This window comes from Oncorhynchus mykiss, chromosome 13 (genome assembly GCF_013265735.2).
Source record: "Oncorhynchus mykiss isolate Arlee chromosome 13, USDA_OmykA_1.1, whole genome shotgun sequence".
Taxonomy (NCBI): Eukaryota; Metazoa; Chordata; class Actinopteri; order Salmoniformes; family Salmonidae; genus Oncorhynchus; species Oncorhynchus mykiss.
The window spans coordinates 8,738,516-8,751,181 of record NC_048577.1 but is presented as its reverse complement, the minus strand read 5'-3'; the positions used below and the strand labels follow the sequence as shown (position 1 = coordinate 8,751,181).

Below are 12,666 nucleotides of genomic sequence, written 5' to 3'. Positions count from 1 at the left end.
TTCTCCCCCCTTTCTCTACCCATTCCCCTCCCTCCTCTAGATGTGTCGTACGCTGCTGGAACGAGGTTGCTTGGTGAACTACCTCAGTAAGACAGGGGAGAGTGCACTGCATGTCCTGACCAAGAGGGGGCGCTTCGATGCTTCCATGGTGCTGCTCACACACGGGGGGGAACCCAACCTCAAGGGTCAGGATGGGAACACAGCCCTGCATCTGGCTATGAAGGTATGTGGTGTGTGTGTGGGGTGTGTGTGTGTCACACACAGAGAGCAAACACGGCCCTGCCTCTGGCTATGAAGGTAGGGAGGGTGTGTGTGTGTCACGCACAGAGAGGAAACACGGCCCTGCCTCTGGCTATGAAGGTAGGGTGTGTGTGTGGTGTCTGTGTGTGTGTGTGTCACACACAGAGAGGAAACACGGCCCTGCCTCTGGCTATGAAGGAAGGGAGGGTGTGTGTGGGTGGGTGTGTGTGTGTGTCACACAGAGAGGAAACACGGCCCTGCCTCTGGCTATGAAGGTAGGGAGGGTGTGTGTGTGTGTGTCACACAGAGAGGAAACACGGCCCTGGCTATGAAGGTAGGGAGTGTGTGTGTGTGTGTGTGTGTGTGTGTGTCACACACAGAGAGGAAACACGGCCCTGCCTCTGGCTATGAAGGTATGTGGTGTGTGTGTGTGTGTGTGTGTGTGTGTCACACAGAGAGGAAACACGGCCCTGCCTCTGGCTATGAAGGTAGGGAGGGTGTGTGTGTGTCACACAGAGAGGAAACAAGGCCCTGGCTATGAAGTTAGGGAGGGTGTGTTTGTTGCACTCAGTGGGAGTTTAATGCTTCGGTAACCTTCCTCTTTATCTCTAACATATGAATCCTCTCAACAATATGACAAATGATTAGGGGTTAGATGGGAATGATTAGGGGTATGCTCTAGGGTTAGACTGGAATGATTAGGGTTAGATGGGAATGATTAGGGGTCCGGTCTAGGGTTAGATGGGAATGATTAGGGTTACGGTCTAGGGTTAGATGGGAATGATTAGGGGTACGGTCTAGGGTTAGATGGGAATGATTAGGGGTACGGTCTAGGGTTAGATGGGAATGATTAGGGGTACGGTCTAGGGTTAGACGGGAATGATTAGGGGTACGGTCTAGGGTTAGATGGGAATGATTAGGGGTACGGTCTAGGGTTAGATGGGAATGATTAGGGGTACGGTCTAGGGTTAGAATTTGGACACTACATAGTCCCCTTTCCGTTCATGACCCCTTGTTTTTCTCTCTTACCCCTCCTTCCCCTCCTTGACCTTTACTCTCTGACCCCTGCTGTTTCGCTACTTACAGATGGACCACATGGAACTGATCAAGGCTCTGATCGTGTTTGGAGCCGACGTGGAGATACACAATGACCTGGGAGAGACTCCCGGGTTGATAGCAGCACGCACTAGTAAAGGTGAGAGGGAAGAAAGAGAGGAGGGAGGGAAAAGGGAGGATGGGGGAGAGGGTGAGACACCCGGACTCAAAGCATCACGCACTAGTAAACGTGAGAGGGATTGAGGGGAGGGGTCAAGAGGGAAGGGAATAGAGTAGGTGGATAGAGGGATAGCGTGAGCAAAGGGAAGGAAGGAATGAATGGGTGGATGAATTAATGAAAGTGCCTTTATAAAACGGTGACGTCACAAGCCAGCAGATGAATGAATCCTAACACAACAACAATCTCACGTTGATGTGGATGTTAATGAATTCAAAAGCATGTGTTATTGTGGATGATATAGCATGTATGTGTTAAGGCTGTGTGAACATTAATATAACATTAACTACAGTATATTGTATTCATTGATCACATGAACTCTGCTCTTTGCCTCGATTACATTGATTAATCAGCTGTTTGAAATGTGCTGAAATGATCATAGGCCTTTCGCTCGAGGGTGGGTCAAATTGCGGGGGACTTTCTGGGAATGACTATTTCCTGGGTTTTTTCCACCAACACTTGATTTGTCAGCCACTGTCACTTAGGAAGCCAGCAGCCTGAGACGGGTTGCTAGCTAAGCTAACGTTTGTAAAGCTAGCGAGGTAGCTGAACATTATAGCTGAAAAAGATTAGCTTGCTACCAAAGAGCTTGCTAAGACTATGTATATACAATCAAAGAAATATATAATGTTATTTCAGAACATTATCAGTGGTTTATAGCATTAATATCGCTAATGAAAGCTAATCAGTGCTGGATGCTTTCACGTTTAGCCTGTGTGGGTTTGTTGCTCTTAGCTAGCACACGGACAATCCGTAGCATACTGCCGTAGTGAGACATGAGACAAATTAACAACATAGTTGGATCCTTCATTTATTTTTACATTACACAATAACCGTTCATGAGAACAGTCCGCCCTCGAATGCTAGCTAGCTGACGTTAGCTTGCAAGTCAGAATGCTAGCTAGCTGACGTTAGCTTGCAAGTCAGAATTGAAAAACAAGCTAACTAACGTGAGCAAGCAGGGATTTTAGCAAGCAGGTCATATTGAAAGTTAGCTACGTCCTATCAAACCTGTCGCCTGGTGTTAATTTCTGTATTTTTTAAAGTTATTGTCCATGTCAATCAACCCCTCTGTTGTGGTTTCCATGGTTATACATTTATATAGTTTTTATTGATTGATAATGTCTCAATACAAAAGAATACATGTTACATATGTCTTTCTATGGAAACTATGCGTGTTCAAATCTGCATGTGTGATTGTTTGTGTGTCAGTGTGAATGTCTGTATGATCTGTTTGACCACTCCTCTGTCTCTCCAACTGTCTTTCTCTGTAACTGACGGTTTGTGAAATTGAACATTTTGCTCTCTTCTCTTCCCACTCTCCCCTACTCTTTCACTCTCTTGTTCTCTCTCTCTCAACCTCCACCTATCTACCTCTTTCTCTCACTCTATCTCTTCACTCCCCCTCTCTTTCTCCCCTCTCCCCTCTTCTCTCTCCTCTCTCCTCTCTTCTCTCTCCTCTCTCTCCTTCCTGCCTGTCATTGTGTGTGCATGTCTCTAACCCTGTGGCTTGGTGTGTTGATTGACTGAAGGCTCCAACAGAAAGGTGCTACTGGACATGCTGTGTAGTGTAGGGGTACAGCGGTGCGCCCCACCCTCCTCCCCCCTCAACTCCCATCCTCCCCCCAAGAAGGTTGCTTCGTCACCAGGCATAGGTAAAGCCCCCCCATCCTCAATCCCCAAATGTCTCTCTGACCCTTCTCCTCCTGGGGACATACAGTATGTATCAAGCATTTCAGAGTAGGAGTGCTAGGATCAGTTTTTGCCGTTCTGATCATAATGAGTTTGATAGAGGGGATCTGATCGTAGATCAGCACTCCTACTCTGAGATGCTTTATGAATACAGGCCCTGATACCATTTAATCTTTCACCCGCTGACCCCCACCCCCATACCCCAGAACCTCCCTCTCTCTTCTCTGACCCCAACCCCCATACCCCAGAACCTCCCTCTCTCTTCTCTGACCCCCAACCCCAATAGCCCAGAACCTCCCTCCCTCTCTCTTCTCTGAACCCCAACCCCAATACCCCAGAACCTCCCTCTCTCTTCTCTGAACCCCAACCCCAATACCCCAGAACCTCCCTCTCTCTTCTCTGAACCCCAACCCCAATACCCCAGAACCACCCTCCTTCTCTCTTCTCTGACCCCCAACCCCCATACCCCAGAACCACCCTCCCTCTCTCTTCTCTGATCCCCAACCCCAATACCCCAGAACCACCCTCCCTCTCTCTTCTCTGACCCCAATACCCCAGAACCTCCCTCCCTCCCTCTTCTATGACCCCTCCTTTATCTGATGGTGTTTTATCCTTTCTTTCATCCCCTCTTTTTGTTTTCTCTCTTTTTGTTACTGAAGTCTCCTCTCTCCTGCATCGTGATACTCCTCTCCTCTCTCTCTCCTCTCCTCTCTCTCTCTCCCCTCCTCTCTCCTCTCCTCTCTCCTCTCTCCGGCATCGTGATCCTCCTTACCTTATGGTCTTCCCCTTTTCAAGACTTTTTGCTCTTTTTCTCACTTTTTCCTTTTTCCTCCCTTACTTCATCAGTCCCTTCAAACATTCATCTGCTTTGTTTTTAATTCATCCTTCCCTCTGCTATCGCTCCATGTTTGTATTCATCCCTCTGTTCTCTCCCTGCATTTTGAGTTATGCTGTTACTTCTCCCCTCTCTTCTCTTCCCACTTCTCTCACTCCTTTTCCCCCCAGGCTCATCCCCCTCTCTCTGTCCCTCTCTTCCATTCCACTCTGCGCTCCTATTGGTTGATTAGACCTGGGTCCTTGTCTGTGATTGGCCGACAGGGTTCGAGGACATCATGCACGTTGCGGCGGCGGTGGGTGCGATGAGTCGCGTCCGGGAGGAAGTGGACGGGTTCAAAACAGGAAGCAGGAAGTACGTTTCTGTGTATTTTATTTTGGTTATTTAGAAATGTATCAGTTGTTTTTCTTAATTCAACGTACTGCTGATCTGTGTGATTCTTTGGTTGGTTGATTAATTACAACACCAGTTTGAATGAATAGTCAAGTGTACAATATAGACAAATGACTTATATATTGTCTGAATGGCTTGTTCCTCTTTCTCCTGCTGTGTAAGAGTCACTCTAATGGTCTCCTCTAGGATAGACAGACTGCTGTGTAAGAGTCACTCAAATGGTCTCCTCTAGGATAGACAGACTGCTGTGTAATGGTCTCCTCTAGGATAGACAGACTGCTGTGTAATGGTCTCCTCTCGGATAGACAGACTGCTGTGTAATGGTCTCCTCTCCTCCTCTAGGATAGACAGACTGCTGTGTAATGGTCTCCTCTCCTCCTCTAGGATAGACAGACTGCTGTGTAAGAGTCACTAATGGCCCCCTCTCCTCCTCTAGGATAGACAGACTGCTGTGTAAGAGTCACTCTAATGGTCTCCTCCTCTAGGATAGACAGACTGCTGTGTAATGGTCTCCTCTCCTCCTCTAGGATAGACGGACTGCTGTGTAAGAGTCACTCTAATGGCCTCCTCTCTCCTCTAGGATAGACAGACTTCTGTGTAATGGTCTCCTCTCTCCTCCTAGGATAGACAGACTGCTGTGTAAGAGTCACTAATGGCCCCCTCTCCTCCTCTAGGATAGACCGACTGCTGTGTCTGGATGGAGGGGGCATTAAAGGCTTGGTTCTGATCCAGTTGTTAATCTCCCTGGAGAAAGAGGCAGGCAGGCCCATCAAGGAACTCTTTGACTGGGTTTCTGGGACCAGCACAGGGGGCATACTGGCCCTGGCTATCGTCCATGGTGAGATGTTACTGCGTGTGTATTATGAGTGTCTGTGTGCAGAGAAACTCATATGGTGTTATGTATGTGTTTTATATAGTTGATGTGGTCCTCAATAGTTTTAAAGGAGTGTTTTTTTTTTCATACAAAGTTGTCCCTAACTTCTTAAAGAGCAGCCTTGAACCGTAGACCCTTTCCACATTGAAGGTGTTTGTTTGTGAGATGCTGTCGTACCTTTCCAGGTACGGATATGGAGTAAATCTCCTCTCTCTCTTCTCTCTCTCCCCCCACAGGTAAGGATATGGAGTATCTGCGATGCCTCTACTTCCGTATGAAGGAGCAGGTGTTCAAGGGGTCGCGACCCTACGAGTCGGCCCCTCTGGAGGACTTCCTGAAGAAAGAGTTCGGCGAGAACACCATGATGACAGACGTACGGCACCCCAGGTAACCATGGCAACACTCTGGCTTTGTCTGATTGGTCAATTCAGGGGGCTGCTGTAATACTAACACTATTTCATTAGTTTCAATTGTATTTTCATTGTCTCTGAATGTAGCTTTTCTCTCATCCTGAGGTTTCCTTTGTCTCTCTATTGTCTCTGTGTGTGTTTCTCTGTGTGTGTGTTTCTCTGTGTGTGTGTTTCTCTGTCTCTGTGTGTGTTTCTCTGTCTCTGTGTGTGTGTTTCTCTGTCTCTGTGTGTGTGTTTCTCTGTCTCTGTGTGTGTGTTTCTCTGTCTCTGTGTGTGTGTTTCTCTGTCTCTGTGTGTGTGTTTCTCTGTCTCTGTGTGTGTGTTTCTCTGTCTCTGTGTGTGTGTTTCTCTGTCTCTGTGTGTGTGTTTCTCTGTGTGTGTGTGTTTCTCTGTCTCTGTGTGTGTGTGTTTCTCTGTCTCTGTGTGTGTGTGTTTCTCTGTCTCTGTGTGTGTGTTTTTCTCTCTTTGTGTGTGTTTCTCTCTCTGTGTGTGTGTGTTTTTCTGTCTCTCTGTGTGTGTGTTTCTCTCTCTGTGTGTGTGTGTTTTTCTGTCTCTCTGTGTGTTTCTCTGTCTCTCTGTATGTGTGTGTGTGTGTTTCTCTGTCTCTCTGTATGTGTTTTTATCTGTCTCTGTATGTGTTTTTCTCTGTCTCTCTCCACAGGGTGATGGTAACCAGTGTGCTGGCAGACAGACATCCAGGAGAGCTCCATCTCTTTAGGAACTATGACCCCCCCTCCCTGCCCAGAGAACGCCCCTACGCTGGCACAGCCACCTTCCTTCCCCTCACCATACCACAAGGTAACAGAGTGGGGGGGGGGCAGGTTGTGTTTGTGTTCTACCTCAGTGTGTGTGAAGTGATAATGGCCATGTACTGTTATAATCTGCAACCGGCACAGCCAGAAGAGGACTGACCCCTCAGAGTCTGGGTCCTCTCTAGGTCTCTTCCTAGGTTCCTGCCTTTCTAGGGAGTTTTTCCTAGCCACCGTGCTTCTACATCTGCATCTTGCTGTTTGTGGATTTAGTCTGGGTTTCTGTATAAACACATTGTGACATCAGCTGATGTAGAAAGGGCTTTATAAATACATTTGATTGATAATGATCACCCTGTGGTCTGAGTGTCGGTGTTGTTTGGAATGTGTGTGTCAGGGCCAGCTGTGTTTCCATCTGGTGGTGGTATGAGTGTGTGTGTTGTTGTTTCAGGATGGGAGGATGAGGATGTGTTGATAGTTGGATACACTCGGGAACCTGATAAAAAACGTAGGAAGGTGACCGACCAAGGTGTGTGTGTGTGTGTTATGGCTCTATGTGTGTTATGGCTCTATGTGTGTTTGGTCTGTCTGTGTTTTTGATCTGTGTGTGTGTGTGTGATGCCTGTTCTCTCTGAGTAGAGGTGAAAAGGTCACAGTGAAGATGCTTGGTGAATCTGCTCTCACACCTCACCAATTTCACTTGAACTTTTTTCATCATCGATCATGATTTTGTCTGATTGATTGGTTGACTTGATGCTTAGCCCCAATCCTCTTGGCCTATCAGAGCAGGTTGTGTGGAGAGCCGCCCGTTCCAGTGGCGCCGCCCCCACCTACTTCCGACCAATGGGGCGGTTTCTGGACGGAGGGTTGCTGGCCAATAACCCGACACTGGATGCCATGACTGAGATCCACCAATACAACAAATCCCTGAAAGCAGAGGTGTGACTCTAAGACGTTTCATCTGAAATGTTCCTTTTGTACTGACTTGTCTGTTTAACATCTCTCTCTCTGTTTAATTTGAATGTAGGGGCGTGGCCTGGAGGTGCAGCGTCTAGGTGTGGTGGTTTCTTTAGGGACAGGTAAGAGCTTTATATTGGTATATTATAATATGTAGAGATCATATTGATGTGTATATTATTATACTGGGACAGGTAGAGCTTTATATTGGTATATTATAATATGTAGAGATCATATGGATGTGTATATTATTATATTGGGACAGGTAAGAGCTTTATATTGGTATATTATAATATGTAGAGATCATATGTATATTTATTGGGACAGGTAAGAGCTTTATATTGGTATATTATAATATGTGGAGATCATATGTATATTTATTGGGACAGGTAAGAGCTTTATATTGGTATATTATAATATGTAGAGATCATATGGATGTGTATATTTATTGGGACAGGTAAGAGCTTTATATTGGTATATTATAATATGTAGAGATCATATGGATGTGTATATTTATTGGGACAGGTAAGAGCTTTATATTGGTATATTATAATATGTAGAGATCATATGGATGTGTATATTATTATATTGGGACAGGTAGAGCTTTATATTAGTATATTATAATATGTAGAGATCATATGTATATTTATTAGGACAGGTAAGAGCTTTATATAGGTATATTATAATATGTAGAGATCATATGGATGTGTATATTTATTGGGACAGGTAAGAGCTTTATATTGGTATATTATAATATGTAGAGATCATATGGATGTGTATATTTATTGGGACAGGTAGAGCTTTATATTGGTATATTATAATATGTAGAGATCATATGGATGTGTATATTTATTGGGACAGGTAGAGCTTTATATTGGTATATTATAATATGTAGAGATCATATGGATGTGTATATTATTATATTGGGACAGGTAGAGCTTTATATTAGTATATTATAATATGTAGAGATCATATGGATGTGTATATTTATTGGGACAGGTATAGCTTTATATTGGTATATTATAATATGTAGAGATCATATGGATGTGTATATTTATTGGGACAGGTAGAGCTTTATATTGATATAATATGTACAGATCATATTGATGTGTATATTATTATATTGGGACAGGTAAGCCTCCCCAGGTAGTGGTGAACTCTGTAGACGTGTTCAGACCCTCCAACCCTCTGGAACTGGCCAAGAGCTTCGTAGGCGCCAAGGAGCTGGGCAAGATGCTGGTGGACTGCGTGAGTTGGTTTAACGATTGGCTGATTTATTGAGTGACCCTTTATCCTGCATAGTTAAATGTTTGAATTAGTGAATCGTAGGTGACACTAATAGCTGATAGTAATTCACATTTTAAAAATCTTCATTTTCATTCAACATTTCCGCTCTGAAACCAATGTCCTAGTAGTCCCTGTTTGAAGAGGTCCCTGTGTTATTACTCATCTGCAACACACTGATCTCCTCTGTCTCTCTCTCTCCCTCCTGTCTGTCAGTGTACAGACTCTGATGGTTGTGCTGTGGACAGGGCCCGGTCCTGGTGTGAGATGACTGATACTGTCTACCACAGGTCAGTCTGACACTAACCTCATCATACTGATACTGTCTACCACAGGTCAGTCTGACACTAACCTCATCATACTGATACTGTCTACCACAGGTCAGTCTGACACTAACCTCATCATACTGATACTGTCTACCACAGGTCAGTCTGACACTAACCTCATCATACTGATACTGTCTACCACAGGTCAGTCTGACACTAACCTCATCATACTGATACTACTGGTCATATGGCACATTGAATCCCATTCATATACATGGGGTGGACAACACATTAAGAACATCTGCTCTTTCCATGACAGACTGACCAGATGAATCCAGGTTAAAACTATGATCCCTTATTGATGTCCCTTGTTAAATCCACTTCAATCAGTGTAGATGAAGGGGAGGAGACAGGTTAAAGATGAAGGGGAGGAGACAGGATAAAGATGAAGGGGAGGAGACAGGATAAAGATGAAGGGGAGGAGACAGGATAAAGATGAAGGGGAGGAGTCAGGTTAAAGATGAAGGGGAGGAGTCAGGTTAAAGAAGGATGTTTAAGCTTTGAGACATGGGTTGTGTATGTGTGCCATTCAGAGGGTGAATGGACAAGACAAACGATTTAAGTGCCTTTGAACGGGGTACAGTATTAGGTGCCAGGCACACTGGTTTGTGTCAAGAACTACAACGCTGCTGGGTTTTTCACTCAACAGTTTCTCGTGTGTATCAAGAATGGTCCACCACCAAAAGGACATCCAGCCAACTTGACACAACTGTGGGAAGCATTGGAGTCAACATGGGCCAGCATCCCTGTGGAACGCTTTCAACACCTTGTAGAGTCCATGTCCTGACGAACTGAGGCTGTTCTGAGGGTGAAAGGGGATGCAACTCAATATTAGGAAGGTGTTCCTGATGGTTTGTCCACTGTGTCTCTGTTGTACATTGGAAATGGAACGTTTTAACCCTTTGCACTCGTACCCATAAACGTGTTGAAAATGGTAGATTTGGACTCTAATAAGCACCTAAATTGGAACTTAGTGGCTGTACAGTGACATGATATACATGAGGTCAGAGCTCAGGGTCTGTTTCACAGCTCTGTGTGGGTTTGGCTGACAGATGTTCTGATCTTCAGCACCACGCGCAGCAACAAGCTGCCCCCATCCCTCCCGCTAGTGAGGCGACGTTTGCAATAGTTTTGTCTTGGTGAGGGGAACCGCTGTGAAGGAAGATGACTGGATGTGTTTTGAAAGACGGAACCCTTGAGGATTGTAATAAATGTCATACAAGCAGGCAGACACCTGTGAGTGTAAATGTGCACTTCGCATCTCCAAATCATCATGTCGTTTCCAGTGTCAGCGTTTTTATGATCACGGTCTGTTCAGTTCCAAGATGACATGGCGTCATACCCTGGGAGGTTCTGAACACAATCAGCCTGTGTTTGTTTGTTGTGAAGGAAATCTGGCGTGGCACACGCACCTGAATGCACTCAGGACTCCTTTCTATGGGCACCTACGTTACAATCTGTTTGCCTTGTGAAACCCTGTAAGATCCTATTTTTACATGTTGGTAATGGAACAAGCTGTCACATGATGCCCACCTGACACAAATTGCAATTTATAACGGACCTGTTTTTGTATTGTGTGAACCTCAACAGTAATTGTGTAATTGCAGGGTTGTGTTCCAAACAAATCAACTACAAGTGTGCTTGATCAGGTTCCTCAACGGCACAGCTAGGAGAGCGCCAAACAACACCTTATAGTTGAAACTGTTCTCACACTGGAGAGGTGTGTCTCCTCTTGGAGGCACCAGTTGGTCCTCACTGAAACTCTTGTCATTGTTTTGTGTCTTCTGTTGCACCTCCCCCACGTTTTCCAGGAATATTCTCATGTTACTGAATGTATCTGGAGTATTTTCAGTTTTCGAAGTCAACAAATGCAGCGAGAAGAACAGTAAATGTAAAATGCACATAAAGTCAAGTGTTTGGCTTCAGTCTTGTCAGGTGATCTGTTGTCCTCACCCTCAGTCTAATCATTTCCCCATTATCTCCAAAACTGTTCCCTTTCCATTGCTACAGTGGTTATGCATTTCATATTTATTCTTTATCCCATAAAGGCCAATTCCCACAAGTGTAAAGGGTTAAAAACATTCTGTGTATCACTGTGCTCTTGTTGAACTAGCCTGCTCTCTCCTCCCATCCCCCCCAGACTGAGCCCCCAGCTCTCCCAGGAGGTGATGCTGGATGAGGTGAGTGACGCCGTGCTGGTGGACATGCTGTGGGAGACTCAGATGTACCTCTACGAACAGAGGGAGAACGTCCAACTCCTGGCACAGCAACTACTCAACGGCTACTGAGGAGAGGAGAGGCAGGGATTGGAGCATGCTATGGGAATCCCAGATGTACCTCTATGAACAGAGGGACATCATACAACTACTGGCACTACAGGGGTTTGTTCATTACGCCGATTCTGTGGCAAAACGTTTCGTCAACAGAAGCAAATGGAACGAAACAGGGAGTGACCTACCAATACCTACCTACCAATTTGTTCAGTAGAAACACATTTTCTATTGGGGTGTAATCATTGTGTAGATGAAAAATGTACTTGAAAAAGCTCAGAGCAAATGTCCATCACCTGATGGTTTGTCAGAGAGGTAGAGGGAGACACACAGAGAGGGGAAGAGGTAGATAGATACACACAGAGAGAGGGAGATAAAAGAAGAGTGACGTTTCTTCTCTTTCAATAAGTCAGTCTAAAACCTGGGGAAAGGAAGATTCAGCTTTGCACAACAGTCCTGAGACTGACACAGTTACAAATTATATAAAAAATAAAAATCAGAAACATTTATACTGGAAAAAGATAAGAAATAGAGGATTACAGTTTGTACAATTGACCTCTTCTTGACATATCCTGAAGTTGTATTTATTTATTGAGCTAATCCAAATCCTTCAAATAATCAGATTTACATTCAATAAAACAAATGCAGCCATGTGAATGATGTGAATCACTGTTTTGCATCATTATTACCACATACTACACCCATAATCCCTCAAACCGACATCCCCATTCAAGTCAACGATGCCTTAATGGGAGGGCTGGCGGGCCATTCTGAACCTGTTCAATAAGAAACTCTTGTTTTCGTTGCAACATGTTCTACTATGATTTGCTACGGTGTGCACTAATGAATACGACCCGGGTCTATCTCTTGTAACTACTTTTGTCCTATCATGTCTGCCGCCTTGCAGTCTTAACTCATCTCAATGGGTTGTGATACTATCTATCTGCACTATTTGTCTGTGTCTGAAATGGCGCCCTGGTCAAAAGTAAGTCTACCTCGTGAATAGGATGGTATTCAGACTCAAGACTTTCAGTTTTTAACTGAACTCCTCCACTTGTTTGTATTAATATCCTATGTACGGTTGTGTATCGGCTTTATTATTGATGATGAAGTGGATATATGAATAAAATAGTAACCTATGGAACTGAATCATTGATTTTTTTATTGTGTAATTACTGTGCAATTAATTAGGTAAGGACCATTTTAAAACGTCATTTCTAAGTAACAACTTGTTAAACACAGGGCTGTAAAATAAAAGGTGTCCTATCCCTGTTGCTATGCCTACAGGTAGTGTGATGTTTTTCTACATTTTGAGGTATAGTTTTTAGTTTCGTCTTTACCTTATGCACAGGAAATGTGTCCT

The 12,666-nt window shown here is 44.6% G+C and overlaps 1 protein-coding gene across 6 annotated transcripts in view; it reads left to right on the top strand.

Moving 5' to 3' along the window:
* The window catches only part of LOC110515366 (85/88 kDa calcium-independent phospholipase A2), a 48,418-nt gene extending 35,971 nt beyond the window's left edge, over nucleotides 1–12,447 (top strand). For 2 of the 6 annotated variants that reach the window (XM_036940129.1, XM_036940128.1), the window contains 13 exons: nucleotides 41–223; nucleotides 1,327–1,435; nucleotides 3,046–3,168; nucleotides 4,304–4,394; nucleotides 5,108–5,271; nucleotides 5,544–5,694; nucleotides 6,379–6,515; nucleotides 6,918–6,995; nucleotides 7,251–7,405; nucleotides 7,494–7,545; nucleotides 8,556–8,671; nucleotides 8,924–8,997; nucleotides 11,174–12,447. In XM_036940129.1, coding sequence (XP_036796024.1) covers nucleotides 41–223; nucleotides 1,327–1,435; nucleotides 3,046–3,168; nucleotides 4,304–4,394; nucleotides 5,108–5,271; nucleotides 5,544–5,694; nucleotides 6,379–6,515; nucleotides 6,918–6,995; nucleotides 7,251–7,405; nucleotides 7,494–7,545; nucleotides 8,556–8,671; nucleotides 8,924–8,997; nucleotides 11,174–11,321 — 1,581 coding nt within the window. In that variant the 3' untranslated portion in view covers nucleotides 11,322–12,447. The other 4 variants (XR_005035438.1, XM_036940131.1, XM_036940130.1 and 1 more) reach the window with 4 other exon arrangements.
* Nucleotides 12,448–12,666: the final 219 nt, after the last annotated feature.